We start from the raw sequence: 21,610 nt of genomic DNA, 5'->3' as shown, positions 1-21,610 counted from the left end.
TACACTGATTGTGAATCACAACAGAATTATGGTCCTTAGTATTGTTATACAATAGCACACGAGTAACATTATTTCGGGGATCTATTAAGTGGCACTCGAGTCATTAAAACAGATTAAAATATGCATTAGAGAGATTTGTAAAATTATAAACCAAATGTTAGTGTCTTCTACTACAAGTCTAGCCAACAATAGTGAACTCATTAAGTATGATTAGATTTGAGTGTACAAATACATTGATCCTCATAACAAACCATTAAACATGGATCAGTATAAATAAAATTAGTGATTTTTTTCTTAAATTTTATTGAACACAAAATATTCACCTTCCATTATATGAGAAGTTATATTAAAATCAAATTTAAAATATATTGAGAGGAGTTACATTTTTCAGAAATCACATAACAAATATTTGAACATCTGAAATGCTGAGAAATTAATGCAATGCCTACATAAGGAACAGACAGACTCCAATCAAAACCAGAAATATTGCACTGACAGAATATTACAATACATCATGAACTGCAAGCGACAGCTATACCTTAATGACAAGATACATTATTCCCCCGCTTCAGACTAGGACTTCTCCCAGGAAACTAGCACGCTAATGATATGTTATCCTTGTTTAATTTTCAGAATTCCAGATATTGTTAATTGCTAATTCCGAAAGAAGCTACAGTTAGATAAAACAGCTACAACTACAAGGAATTAACAGAAAATAAAATTTTCCTCTAACCCCACCTCACAATTTTCCTTTCCAAACAGATTCTAGGCACTTTTTTTTTATTGTGAAATGTCACCTGAGAATGAATCTCCTAAAATAATATCCTTTGGAATAGAGAACTATAGTACACACAGTATGAAAAGACCAATGTCACTATAGATGAAAATCTCAACATCCTGGAATAATCTTCATTCCTGGTCCATTTTCTGCCCACTTAAAGAAATCACACTGTTTATCCTTCCCAAAAGGACACACAAAAAAATTCTTTCCATTATTAGGCCCAATCTTCACCACTGTCCTCATAATGCAGCGTTTCCCATGATGGCAGAATGGAAACTGTAAGTCTGCCCACTGTAAAGAGAAATTATTAATTTACCATGGGTATTACTGTGTCTAATGGTCAAATTCCTTTTTATGGACCAATGACAAAAATTCAGACCTACAGGATAAGCCCTCCCACTTGATTCAGCCATGCAAGTGGCAATCAAAAAAAAAAGCTCCCCTTAAAACCGCTTGTTTAATTTCTTAGAGTCCGGTAGTTTGACTTCCATAGCTATAACTGAATTTACAGTAAATAAATTATATAATAAAACTTCAACTTGGTATTAAAATGCACCTTTCTTCTGAATGATGAGTGTTTCAAATGAATTATTGTGTTATAAGTTCTTCTCAATGGTCTGATAGTCACATGCATAGACCAATAGGTCTAAGTTGCAATTTCCTCATTTTACTAAGAATGATGAAGGGAAGCAAGTGCTGTAACTAAATAGACTCATGTGACATTTGAGAGGGATCTTTCTTGATCACATGGTCCTAAAGCCACTGACTTGAATGCACCACTCCCCCCCCCCCCCCAATCCCATGTACAAACTGCAGTAGAACAACGTGTCTAAGTTCACCGCACTCTGGAGGTGGTACACACATTTGCTTTACACAAGTGATAGCCTCAAGTAACTGAGCATGTGAACCAGGAGTTATATGCCTACTCTGCTAAGACAATTTTGAAAATCCTATTAGGTAACTATCTGCACCTCACCTAAATGCTTTTGAAATTCTCTCCCTTAGTAGCCTAAGTCACACTGAAAGTTAGTGGGACTTGGGTACTTTTGAAATTGTATCTAAGATAAAATTTCATTTTCCTATAGTGCTCAGATATAGAAGATTGCAAATACGCATACAGTCATACTCTGATTCTTCAAAGCTACTACAATGGAATTTTTTTTTTTTTAATATTTCAATTACTGCTGAACTGTGTACAGGCAAGGTTTACACTCTGCTCTCATTGAGCCATCACAAGTATAAACAGCAGTGTAGCTGTGATGGTATGAGGTTGCAGAGGTATGGCTTAACCAGACCAAGCACATACCCTCTGCTGCCACTGTGGCGACCCTGCTATTTATACTTGCAGTAACTTGATGAGAGCCAGCATGAGTATATGTATGTGAGTAGGAGAAGTCATGCACCTAGCAAGTAGCATAGATGTAGCCAAAGTGGGATATCCCTCAGACATTACTTTTGAACAACAGTAATTTTAAAACCTACAACAATCCAACCTTCCTCAGGTACAAAACAAAACAATTGCTGGCCAGAATCTCATCCATTTTCCATGGTACTTTTTTCTATTTAATAAATAGGAAATTATATTAACTTATGTACATTAGATATTAAGCTGATAATTAATATTTTCTAAAATGTTTAAAAATATTTGAGGAAAAAAAGGACTTAGTTAAAGCAAAAAAGGGGGTTTTGACTGATGAATAATAGTTTTATTTGTTTCATTGGAAAGCTTAAAACTAAGGTCCGAGGTCTTGTACTTACTTCAAAATAGTCACACTGAGTCTCTCTGGGTAGAGGACAAGTATAAAATTGTCTGCCCTTGTTTTCTCCCTCCTTTCTCACAACTCTGAGACTGCAGGGGCGGTTGTGTTTATTGCAGCGAGGACTGCTCGCATTTAATGTACAAATACCATCTGTCATGTTAACTCGTTGTTCACTGTAATGACAGGTTACAAAATAACTCCTGCATAATATTAAAGGGATTAGCACCACCACCACCACCACCACCCCCCCCTCCTCCCCTCCCCTTCCTCCCCCCACTCCTGCTTGTAAAACAGGATTGTCAATAATATATCTTTGCACAGTGACAGCTGGATAGAATTTTTCTAATCTACCCCTTTGGTTCTTTATATATAAAATGGATGGATTTCACTGACATTGAATGCTAAATTTAAACTTCTAAAAAAATGAAGTAAATTCCAATCTAAATCTAGAAGCTGTCTTACCTCAGAGCTTTTACATATATACCAGTTTTCCCACTATGGATGGGATTTTATCTAGTTTAAGACATCCTGAATTTCAACAGCAAGAATGGTTATAGTTACAATCTTCTCTCAGTCTCTCATGCAATGGAAAACCATCACAAACAGCTTAGACAAGGCCATGAAAGTCTTTACCTACTTGTCCATGTTAGAGACAATTTTCCACGCTCTTTGATAAAAACTACTGTAATGATCCCAATCATATTCCAATAAGGAACTGTCTAGCTGACTGAGCGGAAACTTCTCTTGTAAAGCTGGAAGGGAAGCTTTGTTCTCCCTTACTGTTATTATTAAGAATAGTTGGAGATTATATCTGAATTCAACACACAAGGGCATATTTCTTAGTTACCTACAGTTTAAATAAGGGGAGTTTTCTTTAAAAGTATTTTAGAGAAAAAAAGGAATCTGTTTTAACAGATACAGGTTACACGTCATGTTTACGGAATGGAACAGCCTTCCACTAGTGACGTAAACTGGGGTGAAATGTAAGAGATTCATTCATCTCTATCTTAAAGAGCAAAAATCTGACCAGGAAATTTCAGGCATATTATGTGCAACACAAGTTATCTGAGTAACCTTGTGTTCCCATTACCATGTTTCCCTTCTCTGCCTTGACCACCTCAGTTGCTTCCGACCGGTTACATTTTGTCTTATCAGGGTCTGTGTTTGTTCAGAGCTCAACCCACGATGTTTATTTTTAAATGGGTACATGTGGGGAACATCTACAAACATTCATTTTCCAACAGAGGTTCATGTCTATCTACTTGACTTTTCATAATGAATTTTCTGCCTCCTGATGATGTGTTATAGATCTTTCAGCAAGGTGAAGTGAATGAAGTAAATTGCTAGTGCAGAAGATCATGGGACTGATCCTCAACTGGGGTAAATCAGCATAGCTCCACTGACTCATCTATGCTGATTTACCACAGCTGAGTTCAGATAATCATCAAGCTGCAATGAAACTGACCAGATGCTAAAAGCTTGATTTTTTTTTCAATGGGAATCTGGGTTGCTCAGCACCTCTGAAGTCTGGACATAAGTGCTATCAAATGCACAAAGTAAACAAATTGGAAGAGAAATATTTTCCCCATTCACTCATTTCCATTTTAGTAATCTTAGATATTTCTCTTAACTAGAGTAGGTCACAAATTTTCAGACTGCATTTCAAATTGACTGCATCCCTTGAAGCTGTACTGAAAGGTATTTATTTTATGCTGTCCAGGAAAAATTAAACTGAATATGTGTGACAGAACAGGCCAATGTTTAACTTGTTGAATTTGAAGCAGGGTTTATGACCTTGTAGAACCCTTTTTATTTTTATTTTTTTTTGGCAAGTGATTGCAATATAGTACAATTTTGTCCATTCCCAAGGTAGTGGCAGCAGCAACAGCAGCCAAAAAATAAAATTAAAAAAGAGGTTTTCAGAAGTAGTGTTTTTTGTTTTTTCGCCTCCGGCAGGGATCCAAAGATGGAATAACTCCATGGGAAGCAGAACTATCACTCCAACCTTCTCTTAAATTTGGTAGTGAATTTTAACAAAAGGAGCTCAAGAGGCCCCTCCATGCCCATCACTGGATGGATTTCTCAAACCAGTTAGAACTGAGAATCTGGCTTTTAAATGTGCAAAATATAATGAACTGCCTGCAGTGGACTGATAATCTTTGCAGTAAAATTAATTCTCATTTTAAAACAAAACATTGCCTAAATGATCATTTTAGGTTTTTTTAATCTAAGTAATACTAATGCCATTATACTTTTTAAATAATCAAGAATGAATGAATTCCTGCACCCCAAGGCAATTAAAGATATTTTCATTTTAGACAAAAGTCAGGATCCAAGGCCCAGTGGATGTTTGCACTGAATAATATAATTAGAGAGACCAATTAACCACAGAGACCAGAGATTACCAGGGAAAAATAGCACTGGTGGCTAGTTTTGTGACAGGTCCCAGTGTTTCTAGAGTAGCTCATTTTCAGTTGCTGTTCAGCATACATTACTGCAACTAGTCAAAGAAAAATGAAACAAACCAAACCAAAGGAATTTGAAATTTATACAATTCGCTTGAGTGGAAGTGCCACTGGAAGTATGTATTTTATTGGATGAATGTGTTCTGATTATGCCCAATAGAATGCTCATGCTAATCAGAATGGGGCTGCATTGAAGATATGTTCCTTAAACTGAAAGTCTAGCAGCACTATGTAGTGTACCTAACCTGAAAATTAGAAAGAGAATATGATTTTTTTTTTAAAAAAAGTCGGTGTTTGTAAGCTACATTCATTTTTACCTGTGTGGGTCCTTTTATATAATATCCAAGTGCCAGAAACACCCTTGTGAGGATAGGGAGATTTCTTCCCAATTTTACTGGGAAGAATCTCCTCATTTTACTGGATTATATAGTGATTGCTTTTCTTTCTGGCCCAGTTAATGTTTAATTATTTAATTGTTCTGGAATGGCTCTAACGAGAGAGAGAGAGAGAGAGAGACCCACATCATAATATCCCATAGTTCAATCCCCAAAAACGTGAAGATATTTCATCCCATCTCTTTTAATTACTATCACTATCATTTCTGGAAATGTCAATGGAATGGAAGCAATACTTAAGTAAATATTGTTCAAAGTTCTCTCATTACAGTGTGATCACATACTGGGCTCTTGGACATGGAAAGCACTGGTTCATCCAGCAAGGCACCCAATCACATTGTTCCTGCAATGCTCGCCACTAATTCCTGGCTCTTTGGAGACAGGGTTGCAGACAGTGAAACATGTTTGTGTCAGGCTTTGACATCAATGTATCAGAATCTGCCAAATCAGTGGTTTCCAGCCTTTAATGGTAATAGATTGGCACACTTTCATCATCATACCCTAATCTCCTTTTGCTTTTTTTAATCTGTTCTTATTTTATTCCTTTTCTGTGAATTTTTCCATTTTGGCTTTGTTCTCTCCTCCCCAATCCCCCGACTCACTCAAATCTCTGACTTGCCTCATTTCCACTGAACACATTGCCCCATCTCCAGTGCTCTCCAGGCCAATGTCTCCCCCTGGGCTTTCCTCCCTTCTGTCTCTGAGCCTTCTGAAATTACAGCAAGTACTTTTGGTGTTGCTCAATCACACCAGTACAAGAGAAATAAGTGAACTGGCTTAGCTTCTTAAAGTAAAACATCAAAGGCCAAAACCAAATTTTTCCCCAAACACAGACTTATATAAAAATAAACTTGCAAACTGGAAATTAATGTAAGACTGATGTACTTTATATGAAAAGCTTGTTTAAGTTTTGGAAAATAACATACCTATTTGACAAACTCACGTTACTTTTGAAATCTGAGGCTGAATGATCAATCTTCTGTTTCTTCTGCACTGGATTAGAAGAATCAGACTGATGGTGGGAGGGTGATGCTGTATTTACTGCAGTAAGTGAATTTGCTGAATGAAATTCATACTTTTTTCCACTCTTCTGGCAGGTGTTATTCTGGCAATAGTTGTAGTTTCTTGGAGAGTCACAGTGAGAATTCCCATCTGGCGTTTGACTATCACTTCTGTCACTTTTTAACGGAGTGAATTTACTGCCGAGATCTGTCAAAACTAGAGTTGTCATTCCAAATGTGGTTTTCCTATTGACCTTTATTTCTGTGTTTGGCTTTCCAAAGCAGTTACAAGGGTACTTGACTAAGCTGCTATTAGAGGCTGAAGAATCTTTATCATTCTCTACCTTTGAAACTTGGAGAAAAAATTCTTGGTTAGCCATTTGTTGTGAAAGTTTGTCTATAGTTCATATATAAACTGCATGTATTAACATCCGCCATACGTTTATATAGACTACTTCACAGATTAGATATACACAGGATTAATCTTCCTCCATCACAGAAGTTCAGCCACTTTTGGAGTCGAACATGGTAGCTGTTTAACAACAGGTAACAGTACTACAGAAGTGTAGAATACTGTTCACAACTGGAACTCCAGGGAGAAATTAATTATATAAAATTGAACAAATTTAAAAAAAAAAAAAAAGGACCAAGAATCTCAATGTCTATAAAGACAGGTAAATGATAAAGCCCTACATTGGAAAAAAACCACTTTACATACTACTTTCTGCAACATGAAGAAAATTTGATTTAAACAGAAAATATGTAATTGAAATTTTGTAGATAAAGATGTTTCACTGAATTAAGCAAATCCTCAAGTTCCAGACCTCAGTCTTTGATAACATCTTAAGTGCTAAATGATTGGAATGGGGAAGAGGTGGAGGAAAAGAAAAATAATCAGGATTTTGTTCTAAAGCCTTAGGCTACAATGCCTTTGTTGTACAGAGACTGCTGCAAGTTTTAGAAAATCAGCTGGGTGTATAAATTAAAAAAAAAAAGTTAATTAGCAAATCTGAGTTTGCGGACAGGTTTCAGGTTTCTCACACTGGGATTCTGGAGGAAAAGAACCAGCAAACTCAGCCTCTGCTGGCAACAGAAATCTATGCTAGCTGCAGAGATAAACACTTTTCTTCATTCCTGGCCTGGGGAAAGACATCTATGCCAGCTAAAGATGACATAGGAGACAAAGCATCTCACTCCCTAGTACAAAAAGACACCCAGAATGAATTAATAGCCTCAATTTAAAATTATATATATATATATATATATATATATATATATATATATATATATATATATATATAGTAGAAACAAACATCAGCACTATGATTAAGAGTTTCAAATCGACTAGGGAATTTAAACACATTGTCAAAACCAACTAGGGGACTTTAACACACAATTCCCACAATCTATATGATCCTTTACCCATTACACTTCTTGCACATATACATAGGAAGCATAAGCATAGTGTAGAGTAACAGATGCAAGTGTTTTTGATGTAAAGAGGCACATGCGACTGTGGTATAAGCAATCTGCCTTAAAAACACATTTTGTCTTATGATGTAACTTCTTAGAATACATGTAACAACCCAAGGATTTTTGAGTTGGGTTCTTAACGTAGGCTGTTTTTCAGAGTTCCCTTTGTACACAGATCTCCTTTTCACATGGAAGAATTGGGAAGGGCTCCCCTGTCCCACATAATGTCTCTATGCAGGCCTATGCAGTAGAGTTGGACCTGGGAAGCGATGGAGCTCAGGGATATCTGCTTCCACCTCACCATCCCTGCCTGGTACACAGATTTCCAGACTAATCCAGGCAGGAGGTAATATAGTTCAGAGCTCTTTTCCCACACTGTCTGGGTCCCATCCATGGCTGCTACTGAGCAGTTTCAGGGAGATCTAGTCAAAAGCAGCATGGCTCTAGTAGGAGCCACCCTGCCTGCAAGAGGGAGCTAGCAGAGCCAAGAGTCATCTGAACAGGGTGGAGTTAAGCATGCACAGCACATCGTAAAATTAGGCTATTAGTGAGCAAATATTCAGGATTCAAAGGGTCAAATAAGTTGCCCCTCTGTGTTCTTGTGCAAAATCTACACCCATGCACACAAGGTAATAATTGGATATGCAGTTACTCATGTAAAAATAACCTGCAAGGTTATATTTTGGTTTGAAATTAACTGAAAATCTGGCCTTAAAATTTGGTTTAAAAAATTAAAACTAAGACTGGAGTTTGCAACAAACAGATTCTCAATGTACTGGTAAAATACCACTTTCTACAACTGTAATACTGTAAACAGAACACAAAAACAACACACAAAAGCCATCATTACCTTCAGGCCTTGAAGTCAAACAAACATCACAGATCTTAGCAGAAGGTTTGTTTATTAGAGTGCAGAGAGTACAAGTCCACTCTTCTTCAGATTTCTGAGCTACATGTTCATTAGAATATGACCCCCTGCCATATGCCCAGCAAATTAAGCTATTTCTAGTTGGCAGTTTGCTGTGAAACAAAACAAAACAGAGTTAACCTTTTGTGAAGTTTCTTCCACAAGTTGCCTTGCATCCAGCATGTATTGGGAGGTGTGGGGCTGGAGAACAAGTGGTACCCAGGGCTACAACTGCGTATCATAGCTTGGATTAAACAGACAACTCCTTTACCCAAAGGACAAATCCTCCTCAATGCTGAATAGGCCAATAAAAAAAAAATAGTTCAAACTAAAATGGCATCTCAGAGGATCTCAAAGTGCTACAACAGCCGTTAATTATTATACACTATGTTCTATATCATCATGCAATAGCCTCTTGCAACCAGCAGCAATAAGAAAGAGCATGTAGGGAGGCAGTATCCAGTAGTCCAATTCTTGTTCTCCTCCCCCCCCCCCCCCCCCCCCGACAGTATTCATCAACAATTAACCAAATGGGGAAATTAAAGCACAGACTTGAACAAGATCATACAGTGAATCAGTACTAGCGTAGGGAATACAACGTTGATTTCTTTACTCCATTATCCTGGGGTAGCCACTAGACCACACTACTTTCAAAATAGCAAACTGAAATGAGAATCTAACACTTACAAATAAGAAGCATAAGCATCTACTTACCTTTCAATGAAAATGAAAAAAATATTAAATATAAAAATCAGTCTCGTACAATAACAGTTTTATGCATACGGCTGAAATAGGTTTAGTATTTAGGAACCTGTTCAGAATCAGAGCATTAAACATCAAATCCACTATTTTTTTTGTTATAACTGTAAATCCATATACCACATTCCTGACTCCTGACTGATGTGCCAAGTTGTAGATAGATCTTAATTCATCTCCAGAAATCTGACATGCAACTGTTTTCATGATACATTACTCTATCCTCTTTTGTTGGTACATTTCAGCACTATAGTGGTGGATGTGAAACAGTAACAGGATTTCAAGGATTGGTATCTGTGATAGGATCCCTGGGGTGCAGCCCAGGACTGTGGGACTGCTGTGTCCCCTTAAGTGTACAACCTGGGCTGTCTCTCACGAGGCTTTGCTAGTGACAAGCAGCAAGCCCCATTGAGCTCCTCTACCATATTAAGCATGCCTAGGATTGTATTTTATAAATGTATCAATTTTGTGAGAGATAAGAATTATTTACTTTTAAAAAGTTTCACCATCTCTTTCTTTCCCTGATATTACCTTGTTTGGATTCTGGGAAGCCACTTCAGCAGCAGATAATAATACAATAGGTACTAATTTTTTTAAAAGGTTTTATTAATGCTGGTAAAAAAAAATCCATCAAAACTGACAAAAAATTGGGTTTTTGACTTAGTTCTTTGCAAAAGTGTCTTTCCAAAAAAAACATAGGTTTGTCAAAAAACGAGTACTTCATCTAAAATTAGAAATTTTTTAATTTGGAAATGCTGCTGAGATGCCTCTTGGAAGTTTTAGTTAGCTGCTTCATGCCCCTTTCCACTGCGTTAGCCCAGTTCCCTCGCCAGACTATATTTTCCATGATGCACCATGGCCAGGGACTTCCCTGATGCATCATCTCTCCTCTCCAAGAGGAGAGACCATATTGCATCATGGAACATGTAGTCAGACCAAGGAGCCTGGTTCATAGAGGAAAATGAAAGCATGATGCACCCTAACTACAACTCCTGTAAGTTACCTTGGCAGCATTTCCAAATCAAACTATTTTTGGTTTTGGATGAATAATTGTGGTTTTTGAATTTTCACCAAAAATTGAAATTGTCTGTAGGGAAAAAAGAGAACAGCTCTAGTGACAATCTGAGGAATGTCTCTGTACAAAATCTGAATTCTGGTTGATATTATGAAGTTGTTATGATGAAAACTGCTGTATCATGGAATGCATCTAGATTTATGTATCCACCATTCCTGATAAGCCTTTAAAACTGTCCTTCCCAGCCTAGGGACTATAGCCAATTGTTAAGGATGATCAGCACCTCTCCTTCTGGGGAGACCAGAAGAGTAACTGCATCCTAGGGAAATCAGTTCTCTATAACTTCTCTCAACTGGGGACTAGGTGTTTGGAGACTGAAAAGTTACCAGCTGCAGAACAAAGACACCAAGGTGGTGTTAAGAAAAGGAGGACTTGTGGCACCTTAGAGACTAACACATTTATTTGAGCATAAGCTTTTGTGAGCTACAGCTCACTTTAAAAAGGACTCATAGGAAGATGACAGACCACTCCAGGAAATGTGGCCAGGTGAGAGGGAGTGGATGAATCAGAGAGGGCAAGCTAGGAAGAGAAGTCTCAAAGGGCTAGATCCAAAAAAAGGGGATTTAGACTTGACATTGCAATATTTAACATTTAGGCACCCTGCTGCCTAGTGGAATCCACAGCCTCCAGGCAGATATGCTCCCTGTACAATGCATTGAGAGAGTCATGTGCCTAAGAATGGCATCCAAAAAAACCAGCTAGATGAGTGTGGAGCTGCCTAACCTAGCCAACAGGAAATGCCAAGGAGAGGGGGGGGTATTAAGTCCCACCCCTCAAAGAGTCTTATGCACTTATGTCTGGGCTGGAGGGAGGTCCCTATCTCTTCATGGGATTTACAGCCATGAACCTTCTCCTGGAGTTAGGCACCTAATTGCTTTCTCGCAAAAAACAATTCTGGTAGTGGTGATGGCTTATTATTTTTGCACAGAACTGTGCATTTCTTGTGCAATTAGGAAAAGAGCTATGTTACATGTTACACTATTCATGTGTCCCTTGAAGAGGTAAACTGTGGGCCCAGAACACCCACATGGTGTTAGAGCTCTGGAAGAAGACGTGTTTAAACTACAGGAGGAAGTCTGAAGTGTCAGCACCCTTCCAGGGGTGGGCAGCTGGTTGTATGATTGTGGCTCTCATAAGCGGGTACTAGACATAGGGTCTGCACCCCAAGAGTGTGTCTAAGGATGCCAAGACAAGAGCAGTGCCTGGACTCTCTTCAGACTCTTGAGACTTAAAACACCCAGCGGTTGGATTTCCTAACAGCAGTCTGGTGAGTGGCAAAGACGGGTGTTTGACTGGATCTGTGACAGCTCTAGATGTGAAGACTGCTTAGTAATCTAAAATATTTTTATTCTTAGTTCACTGGAATTTTGTCATTTCATTATCTTAAAGATTGAAGACTAGCTTGGATTTGATAAGGTACAGAACATTTAATAGAATTCCTTTAGGATTTAGGATACTTTAATCAGACTGTCACCTGCAACAAGTCACAATGCTCCCTTCTGGCCTTAAAAATCACAGCATCTTGAAGCAGTAAATCAGCCTTTTCATAAAATCCTTGACACTTGAAATAAGTGTGTTTTCATTCTGGGAAAGGTATTGTCTAGTAGAAAACACAAAGCAATGGAATATAGTGTGCTCTGACACTTGAATAACAATAGTGTTGGGAGAAAAGGGAGATTATTTTGGTCTATGGCTACCTTTACCAGATAGCTTTTTCAAATGACAAATTATATTGTTGCTTTCTTTTCTTTTACCGTTTCCTTAAAAGCACAATATTGCACAGCTTCACTTTTATTGTTGTCTGTGAGTCCTAGCATATTAGTGTGTTCTAGGAGGAGGTGAGAAAAAAAAGCAGATTTTTTTCTGTATCATTCTCTATTTACCTAGCACCACAGAACACAACTCTCACCCCAACCTGCTGCTAGTCACTTCTCATAATAACTCTTTTCCCCCATATTTTCAGAAAGTTATCAGCATGTGAAATATTTATCTTATAGGCTGAAATTTTCTTTGTTTGATCTGTGCTCAAAGGTTTAAAAAAAAAAAACCAAACACCACCTTTAGCAAAATCCTTCAGCTATTTGAGTTTTAATTGCCTGAGAAGAAGGTGATGGTGGTGGGGATTTAAATGTTCTCTAATCTTAGCTAAAATTTTTATTTGAATGAAGTCTTGGGTAAAATTTTCAAAAGTTTCTTAGGCACTAAGGAACTGAAAGCTTAGTGAAAATGAGGCACTTGAAAATTGTATCCCTTGCTCCTCTGTGATAGCAATGTATTTTCTCTCTTCCCAATTTTCCAAGTAGAAAGAGTGCTGCTATCACAATTGTCTAAGCTTGAAAATATCTCAATGGCACACACAGAGTAAAATCCTCCCAAAACTCATGAGGAGAAAAATCACTAGTATGATTAAAATAAAGAGTCGTAGATTCCCATGATTTGATAAGGACTGCAAAATTTTGCTCCATTATAATATGTTGTATATTCAAAGTTTTCATTTAAAAAATAAGTTTCTATAATTTTATTCATTATAACTATAAAGCGGAAACAAATTACATAAACATGCTGCTGCCCAGTTCATTCACTTTTATACTTCACAGCCAACCAATAGCAACATCAACAATGTGAATTCATTCCCTCCCTATCCTGTTCAACTCAATAGCATGTAAACATGCTAACTAGGAACATTTAGCTGGTAACAGTAAGAAGATGGACCAAGATTTTCAAAATTGAGGATTTCAGAGTAGCAGCCATGTTAGTCTGTATCTGCAAAAAGAACAGGAGGACTTGTGGCACCTTAGAGACTAACAAATTTATTAGAGCATAAGCTTTCGTGGGCTACAGCTCACTTCATTGGATGCATAGAATGGAACATATAGTAAGATATATATAAGTAAGATATATATACACACACACACACACACACACACACACACACACAAAGATAAAGTTGGAAGTTACCATACAAACTGTGAGAGGCTAATTATTTAAGATGAGCTTTGGGTGCCCAACTTGATTCACTTTAAAAATGGCACAAATTGCAGAGGATAGATGCTCCGCATTTCCTAGAAATCCAGCCTCTGTAAAATATCAAGTTTGGCAAACAAACAAAGGAACAAAACAAAGGAAATTTAATGTAAAACCTATGTCATAGTAAGAGAGGCTGCACAGTTTTAATAAAAAGGTATGAAAGCACAGAAGTTAAGATTTCTACCACCACATTGACTCAGCCATATTACATATCTTGGGTACTTTGTGAAATCTGTTTAAACAGTGGGCTCCCCCTTAATATCAATGGGAACAGGATTGGGCTCAAACAATAATATATTAAGGAATATGTTAAGCCAGGTCTTGCTCTCCTTACTCATGTAACCAACTATTTACTTCAGTGCAACAACTCATCTGAGTAAGGACAGCAAGATTTGCTCTTTAAGAAAAAACAGGAAGAGAAAACACTACATATGTACATTGTGGCAAAGGGAACTTTCTCTAACGTTTTCCATTTCCTCACTTAAAATATATTTCAGCTGTGAAAGCTGAATCTTACATAAAACACTTTGTTAAATACTTTTAATGTATATTTGTATAGTATGTCAGTTATACTCACATTTTTGAAAATAAAATAAAATTACTATACCCAAATCTTTCAACCATAAGTTATAAAAACATCTATTTAAACAGACATGAAAAGGTTAATGAGTTTATTTAAATAAAATAATGTATTAATTAAAAATTCCTCAAATGCTGAAGTGTGATTCTGTTCTGAAAAGCACTGTGAGGTTCCAACATTATTGTAGAATTACAGTATTATCTTTCAACAGCTTCTATATCAAATGGCTTAGTTTAGAAGTAAAACTATTTTCCCCTTAACTGTGACCCCAGTAGATACACCTGGGGTCAGAGTCAAGTAGGGTTCTTTCTTTCATCTACATCAGCAACAGTTATTTTGTAAGCCAAACCGTGAAACCTTACTGACTTCAAAATCTGTTCTCAGTGACATTTTGGAAGTCCCATTGCCTTCAATGGATTATTAGTTATTTATGCTGTGATAGTGTCCAAAGGACTCAGTTAGGACCAGGGCCCCAATTTACTAAGCATTGTATACAGAAAGGCACGGTCCCCGTCCTGAAGATTTTATGATCTAAGATCCTTATCGACAAAGACTTACAGAAGTGCTTAGCTTTACACAAGTAACCCCAGGATCAACAGGACTTATATGTATAAAGTTAAGCACCTGCTTATGTATTTGTAGGATCTGGATCTAATTTAAGATAAGATGACACAAATGAGTAAAAGATGATTGATGGACAATCATAGCGAGAGAAAGGATAACATACATTCACATAGTTATGTGAATTCACATTATGTAGGCTAACAATTGATGGTTCAAATTATTTAAAAAGGTTTGAATAGGGTATTTCGAATTGGAATTTAGCCAATAACTGAAACGGTGTGGAATTTAGTCAACAACTATGTTTATGTACAAATAGGAATTGAATTTAACTCACTCTCTTAGCTGAGCTAGTGCTGCTGTACTCACAAGAAAAAAAAACAATAAACGCCCCTTTTTGTCAGTAAAGGCAGCATACAGAGTTTTGAATACAGACAGGGAGCCGTTCTATTCAGCACTTTTCAGAGTAGGGCCACACTTTAAAGAATTATAAAGCAAATGCCATACCTAACATCAACAAGCTGAGGTTTATCCTTTTGACACTGAGGACAGAAGTATGTCATCCTGTTATTCTCTCCTAAACGACAAACCATGATCTTTCCACTGCACTGACCACAGTTAGGGCGTTTGTACACCTTGTAATGTTTGTAGAGGGCTGATCCTGTTTTGCGGCACTGAAATAGAATGTTTTTATAATGCGATTAGAAAGAGATTTGATCCAATGCAAGACTTCTGTATCTTCCAATACAAAGAGAGAGAGAGCGCACACACAACTTTGCAGCTGAAAAAATTACACAGATAATTAAGAATGGCCATACTCATCAATTGTCTTTGCATCAGATTCAAATATGAATACCACTTCATTCAAATATTCATAATTCAATTCTTCTTGGGTTTCTGTTCCACATTTAGAGTTATGTTCTCATTACCAGCCAGTTCTTTCTGTAATTTGTAACATTTGTTTAAATACTTGCGTTCCTTCCTATTTAAGTAATGGTTTTAAGAATGTCCAATAAATTTTGTGTTGTTTAACTGGAATTTGTATACACCACAGTATTTACCATTTTAGAAACAATGATGAAATGTTACTACTCTTACTAATAACACTGCAAAATGGGTTAGCTCAGGAGCTATCTTAGAGAGGATTTAGGGGCTTACTTCATTCTTTAAAAGCTCTTTGAGGTCCTTCAACAGCAAATGCTGTATAAATGCAGTATATTACACCAATTTTAAAGATTGGGAAACCAAGCCACAGAAAGGGTAAGCTACTTGGCCAATATCATGCTAAGAATCACTGGCACAGCTAGGAACAGAATCCACATCTCCTAGTTCCCAGTTCTGTGTCTTAACCACAAGACTACCTCTCTCTTGCTGGCTTCAATGGATTCAGGGTTTTAAAGCCCCACTCATCCCTGGGTGAATGAGAAGATTGCCTTGGTGAATTTCTACAAAATGTAAGTTCAAAATCTAAAAAGCTAGGTCAAATCTACTCTTTATATTTAAATAACACCACACATCTTATTTCAAAAACTTTATGAACAAAGCAGTGAGGATCCAATTATCCTCAAATATCTCACATTATTTGCTTGCTTTTTCTCAAACAGTTAATAGTGCCTGAACCAAAAAGTCCTTCTCACTTCCAGCATGTTGACTTATTGCATCTTTTTACTGTTTTCATTAGATGGCTACATACAGCTTACACATTTTGGTGCAAAGTTTCAGTGGATTTTCTCTCTTAGAAGTTATCGCCCTCACCTTATAAAAGAGAAGAGTAAAATTAAGGGTCATTTTCACCAAGTGATGTGTCTGTTCATCTGTCAATTGACAAACCTGTGAAAAAGGCAAAAATGTTTAAAAAAAATAGATTTATACAACTATAATACACTGGAGCTACTACAGTAAAGAGTGTCTCTATGGATACCCCCAACAAACATGGTATTACACAGCTACTTGGTCTCATATAGCTCATACTTTTTTGCCTCCTCTGCTTATATTGACAAACAATATGCTTATTTACTATTCCACAGTATCTGACTTTGTGCTGCTTCCCCCAGAACAGCTACAAATTTTCAGTGTTTTACTTCAGTGTTGACCTAATGGTTCCCAGTATGGGTTTCAGTTTCATGTAGTAATCTGCACTTGCTGCCTCTTGGTTTCTTGATGGAGTTTATAGGTTAATGCCAACACCTCAATGATTTAGAACCCTGTATTAGTGAATTTAATTCTCGTATGTGACATCTCCGCCACCTGCTTCAATACGGAAATAAAACCCCTTCCAACTGCATACCTCTAGTTATCACTAGGGCTCTGGGATTGTCACAGAGGTCATGGAAATCACAGATTCCGTGACTTTTGGTGACCTCCATGACTTCTGCAGCAGCCAGTGTGGCTGACCCCAGGGCTGCCCAAGCAGCTGGCTCCACAGCCAGCTGTTCAGGTGGCCCTGGGAACAGCCATACCGGTTGCTGCTGGAGTGGCCCCGCAGCCAGCCACACTGGCTACTGCCCCGGCCCCCCCAGCAGCAGGCAGACCACAGCAGTGGCCCCCCCAGGACACTGCGCCCTGCAACAGCAGCCCCCCAATCCACACTCCCCCTGCAACAGCAGCCCCCAATGCATGCTCCCCAGTTGCAGCAGCTCCCCCTCCCTCCCCCCAGCAGCAGCCTCCAAGATTTAGTCAGGGGTATTTGTACTAAAGTCATGTATATGTCACAGCCATGAATTTTTGTTTATTGCCCATAGCCTGTCCATGACTTTTACTAAAAATACCTGTGACTAAATCGTAGCCTTCGTTATCACCTACCACCCCACACTGGAACCCCTATGGGGTATCATCAAACAATTACAAGCCATACTTGATGGGGACCCCATTTTCAAAGAAATATTTTCTGAACTCCCACTTCTGGCCTTCAAACAACCCACCAATCTCTCCAGCCTCATAATTAGAAGCAAGCTCCCTACAGACCAGGACACACCAACCAAAGTGGCATCAGATCCTGCCAGAACAACAGATGCAAAACCTGTAGATCTATCTTCACTGCTATGATGATCAACACCCCCACAACACACACTTCAAGATCCATGGGTGCTACTTGTGCCTATCACTACATGTGGTGTACCTCATCCAGTACACTAAATGCCCCAACAACAACTACGTGGTGAGACAATCACTATGCTCTCAAATGAACTCACACAGAAAAATGATAAAAGACAAAAACATCGCATCACCTGTGAGTGAACACTTTTGACAAGGCGATTACTCTACATCTGATGAAGTGAGCTGTAGCTCACGAAAGCTTATGCTCAAATAAATTTGTTAGTCTCTAAGGTGCCACAAGTCCTCCTTTTCTTTTTGCGAATACAGACTAACATGGCTGCTACTCTGAAACTACTATACGTATGTCCTCTCAGTCCTCATCCGCAAAGGAATCCTGCAAGCCTGGCACCTTAAATTCATAACTTGCTAGATACTAAAAATCATGGACTGAATAGACACACTGAATTTATGGCTTATTACAACAATCTGTAACCCATTTAAACCTTCCCCCTCCCCCATAAGCTTTTTTTTTTTTCCCCCTTTCTCATCTCTGACTAAGAGAAGTGTAATCAGACCATTTAACTTTGAATGGGGCCTTGAACTGCGTGTTAACTACTCATGCTAAACAATCTGTTCCACTTGTATTCCACTGTGACACGGAGTACATTTCCCAGACCTGAAGAAGAGCTCTGTGTAAGCTTGAAAATTTTTCTCTTACCAACAGAAGTTGGTCCAATAAAAGATATTATCTCACCCACTTTGTCTCTCTAATATCCCAGGACCAACACAGCTACAACAACAGTGCATATCTCTATGGACACACTTGAGTTAAAGGCTCCTCAGTTTAATCAGGAGAATGCTTAGAGCCACATTTTCTGTTATGGGTTGCTGAACTTTGAAATGCACTTCTCCCCCAGAGCCCAGATTTATTAACTCCCAGGACACACCCCACAGCACTTCTGTTTCCCCTGTAATTTAGAGTGGGACTACAGAGAGATTAAAAAAAAAAAAAAAACTAAACACACACATGGGAGGCCTGGGTCAGCTGACTGAGGCTAGTGGGGCTCCGGCTCCAGGGCTGAAAAATCGCTATGTAGACTTTCTGGCTTGGGCTAGATCCTGTGAGCGTGGAGGGCCTCAGAACTCAGGCTCCAGCCAGCCATGACCGTGCTACAGGTTTTTTATCCCTGTATAGATGTACCCATAGGGAGCAAGTGAAGAGGGGGCAAAGGATTTCCAGTTCTGAACGTGACTGTCATTAGCTGGTGAACATAGTTATCATGTGGAAGCTGCATGGGCACCTAGGCTCAAACCCTGAGCAAAACTAAATGGAGTGCACAAAAATATCTGAGAAATGGATAGGAATACCTGAACTTTAGAGCTGTGTCTACACTGGGGAAGCATATGAAAAGATTCGTCCCACGAGTTCAGTTGAACCAGAGTTAAAACCAACGGGAGCTGGAGTGTACGTAAGGCTCTGGTAGCTAAATAGTTTTTAACCACCATTTTAGTTATATTTGCTCTAACTGAAACAGTGGTAAAATTGATTCCAATTTCTGGAGACTTGTTCCCACTGGTTTTAACCTCGGTTGAGATAAGCCAGTGACAGAACCAGTGGGAATTTTGGGGTAATGTTTCCCAGTGTAGACAAGGCCTAAAGCCCATTCCTACAGGAATACTTAAGTCTTTAACCAAAAAGGCCCAAGTCCTGCGAAGAGAACAAGAGGTCCCCTCACTAGCTTCAGGAGTTCATTTTGTAGGATCAGGGCCTAAATTTGTAAGTTACCTAGATTAGCTTTCATACAGTCTAAGGCTAGATATGTTTTCATTCCATTGAGTGATCACGATTTTCTCTCACTCATTCTGATCAACCTTGTTTTAGCTAAAAATCCAGGTGGTCTTAGATTGCTTTGAGGATATTTATTCAAACCTGTCATGAAAGACAAGACCTACACAATTGAGGAAGGTCTGGAGCCTTAAATCAGAGAGAGTCTCAGGAAGTATGGTGAATGCACTGCATGGGAAAAGCTTGAGAGCAGAGTATGAGGGACTAAAGTAACTGAATAAGATGAAGAAAATGTTGTAATTTAAACTATCTAGAGTCCACAGAGATTTTTGTGTAGGAATTTAGCAAGCAAAATGAGAACAATTTGTTATATGCTTATTAATCTATTTTATAATGGGCTGGCATGGCAATTTCATGGTAGCATAACATGATTCAAGACAGCAGGTCAAAGTTTAATAATTAAATTAATTTCTGGTCAAGAAGGGATGTAAGTTGAAGAGATAGCATGTCTGCTGCAGCAACTCTCCCATCCAACCCATGAGCAGTGTTGACAGGTTTCAGAGAGTGCCACACTAACCCTCCTAGGGCAGGATGGTCAAACATGACAGTAGAGTCTGGGAGATCACTGGAATCCAGGGTGGCATTAATTAGGGGAAATGGAGGGCATAGAAGATTATTCAGATTATTCAGATTCATACAAGCTCCTCCCTACAAAAATCTAAACTAGACCAAAATATCTTCTTGATACATGTTTATGTTCTTAATAGCTGCTTGCAATTGATACAGAAGGGAATCCATGAAAATATTTCACCTACTTTAACAGCTGGATGGAGACCACTGTCAAAGAGTGCTTCATTTTTTATGATATTTCCCACTCCAGGTAACACTGCCTGATCCAACAACACATCACATAACATGCGACCTTTCTGCTGCTTAATCTCACTTTCTGCTCTTAAGAAACTAAATTTTGGAGAGCATACATCTAAGTCTTCCATCATTCTTACTTTCTGTTCACTTTCAGCAGCATTCCTGCAAGACAAGACAAAATACAAAATAATCTAGCTTTCATTGTAACTAGACAGTACTTACACAATATGTAGTTGTGTAGTATTTATGAGTGCCCTAGCACATTACACAGAGATCAAACAGCCACACAGATACTCGTGACATGCATAGAAAAACACAGAAGTCTTACCCTTTAAAAAAATGCCACATAATAATACACATACATAGAATAACACATACATAGAATACACTAGTGCCAGGCCATGTGCATAGGCAAGCATCCCATCCTTGTTCAGGTCAGTTCTAAGAATAATTATCCGTCCGTGCCGAACATATACAGTGTTAAATGCATTTCCTAAGCAGAGACTCTCAGTTGTAACCAACTATAGGGGAGGATGGTCCAGCGGGTAGGGCACAAGCCTGAGACTTGGTTTCAATCCCTTTCTATACCACAAACTTCCTGTGTGGCAAAACCCTTTAAGCAAGATTCATAAAGATACTCTTTCTCAGTCGCAACGTAACCCTGGGGAAGCCTGAACTCGCTCGGCACCTAAGCTTTTGCAGTAAAAAATTCCCTAAGTGCCTAAGCTTTTGCCTCTGAGCATATATACTGCTGCCTCTAGGCATCCTGGCACCTATATCCTGCCTGAACCCCAAATGATTCACAAACCAGGGGAAGACAGTTGTTCATCTAACTAACTGACATGTGGGCCCCTGATCCAGTAGGCATGTTTAGAGGCCACCTAACTCTTCACAAAACACGGGGGGGTGGAGTGGGGGAGAGAGAAGAAAAAGAGGAGGTGCTCTCTTATAACTTTTAGCTCAGTGATTAGAGTGCTCACCTAACTGACTCTCCACTGGGATGTGGGAGACACCAGTTCAAGACCCCCCTCTGCCTGAAGAGGATTTGAATAGGGATCTGCCACCTCTCAGGGGCATTGTGCATGGGATATTCTGAGACAGGGCTCCCTCAGTCTTTCCCAGTGAAGCTGTTCCATTGTG

General features: G+C 38.6%; 1 protein-coding gene across 5 annotated transcripts in view; it reads right to left on the bottom strand.

Annotated features, from left to right (window-relative positions):
• Positions 1 to 267: 267 nt before the first annotated feature.
• The window catches only part of NEIL3 (nei like DNA glycosylase 3), a 44,879-nt gene continuing 23,536 nt past the window's right edge, over positions 268 to 21,610 (bottom strand). For 2 of the 5 annotated variants that reach the window (XM_043513494.1, XM_043513495.1), the window contains 7 exons: positions 20,419 to 20,632; positions 16,537 to 16,611; positions 15,289 to 15,455; positions 8,726 to 8,895; positions 6,328 to 6,754; positions 2,540 to 2,714; positions 269 to 1,072 (listed from right to left, as the gene is read on the bottom strand). In XM_043513494.1, the coding sequence (XP_043369429.1) occupies positions 890 to 1,072; positions 2,540 to 2,714; positions 6,328 to 6,754; positions 8,726 to 8,895; positions 15,289 to 15,455; positions 16,537 to 16,611; positions 20,419 to 20,632 (1,411 nt within the window). In that variant the 3' untranslated portion in view covers positions 269 to 889. Of the gene's footprint in view, positions 1,073 to 2,539; positions 2,715 to 2,895; positions 6,111 to 6,327; positions 6,755 to 8,725; positions 8,896 to 15,288; positions 15,456 to 16,536; positions 16,612 to 20,418; positions 20,633 to 21,610 lie in introns of those variants that run through there. The other 3 variants (XM_043513493.1, XM_038399552.2, XM_043513492.1) reach the window with 3 other exon arrangements.

Source organism: Dermochelys coriacea, chromosome 4, assembly GCF_009764565.3.
Source record: "Dermochelys coriacea isolate rDerCor1 chromosome 4, rDerCor1.pri.v4, whole genome shotgun sequence".
NCBI lineage: Eukaryota > Metazoa > Chordata > Testudines > Dermochelyidae > Dermochelys > Dermochelys coriacea.
The sequence above is the reverse complement of the archived record's forward strand: the minus strand, read 5'-3'. Positions and strand labels throughout refer to the sequence as shown.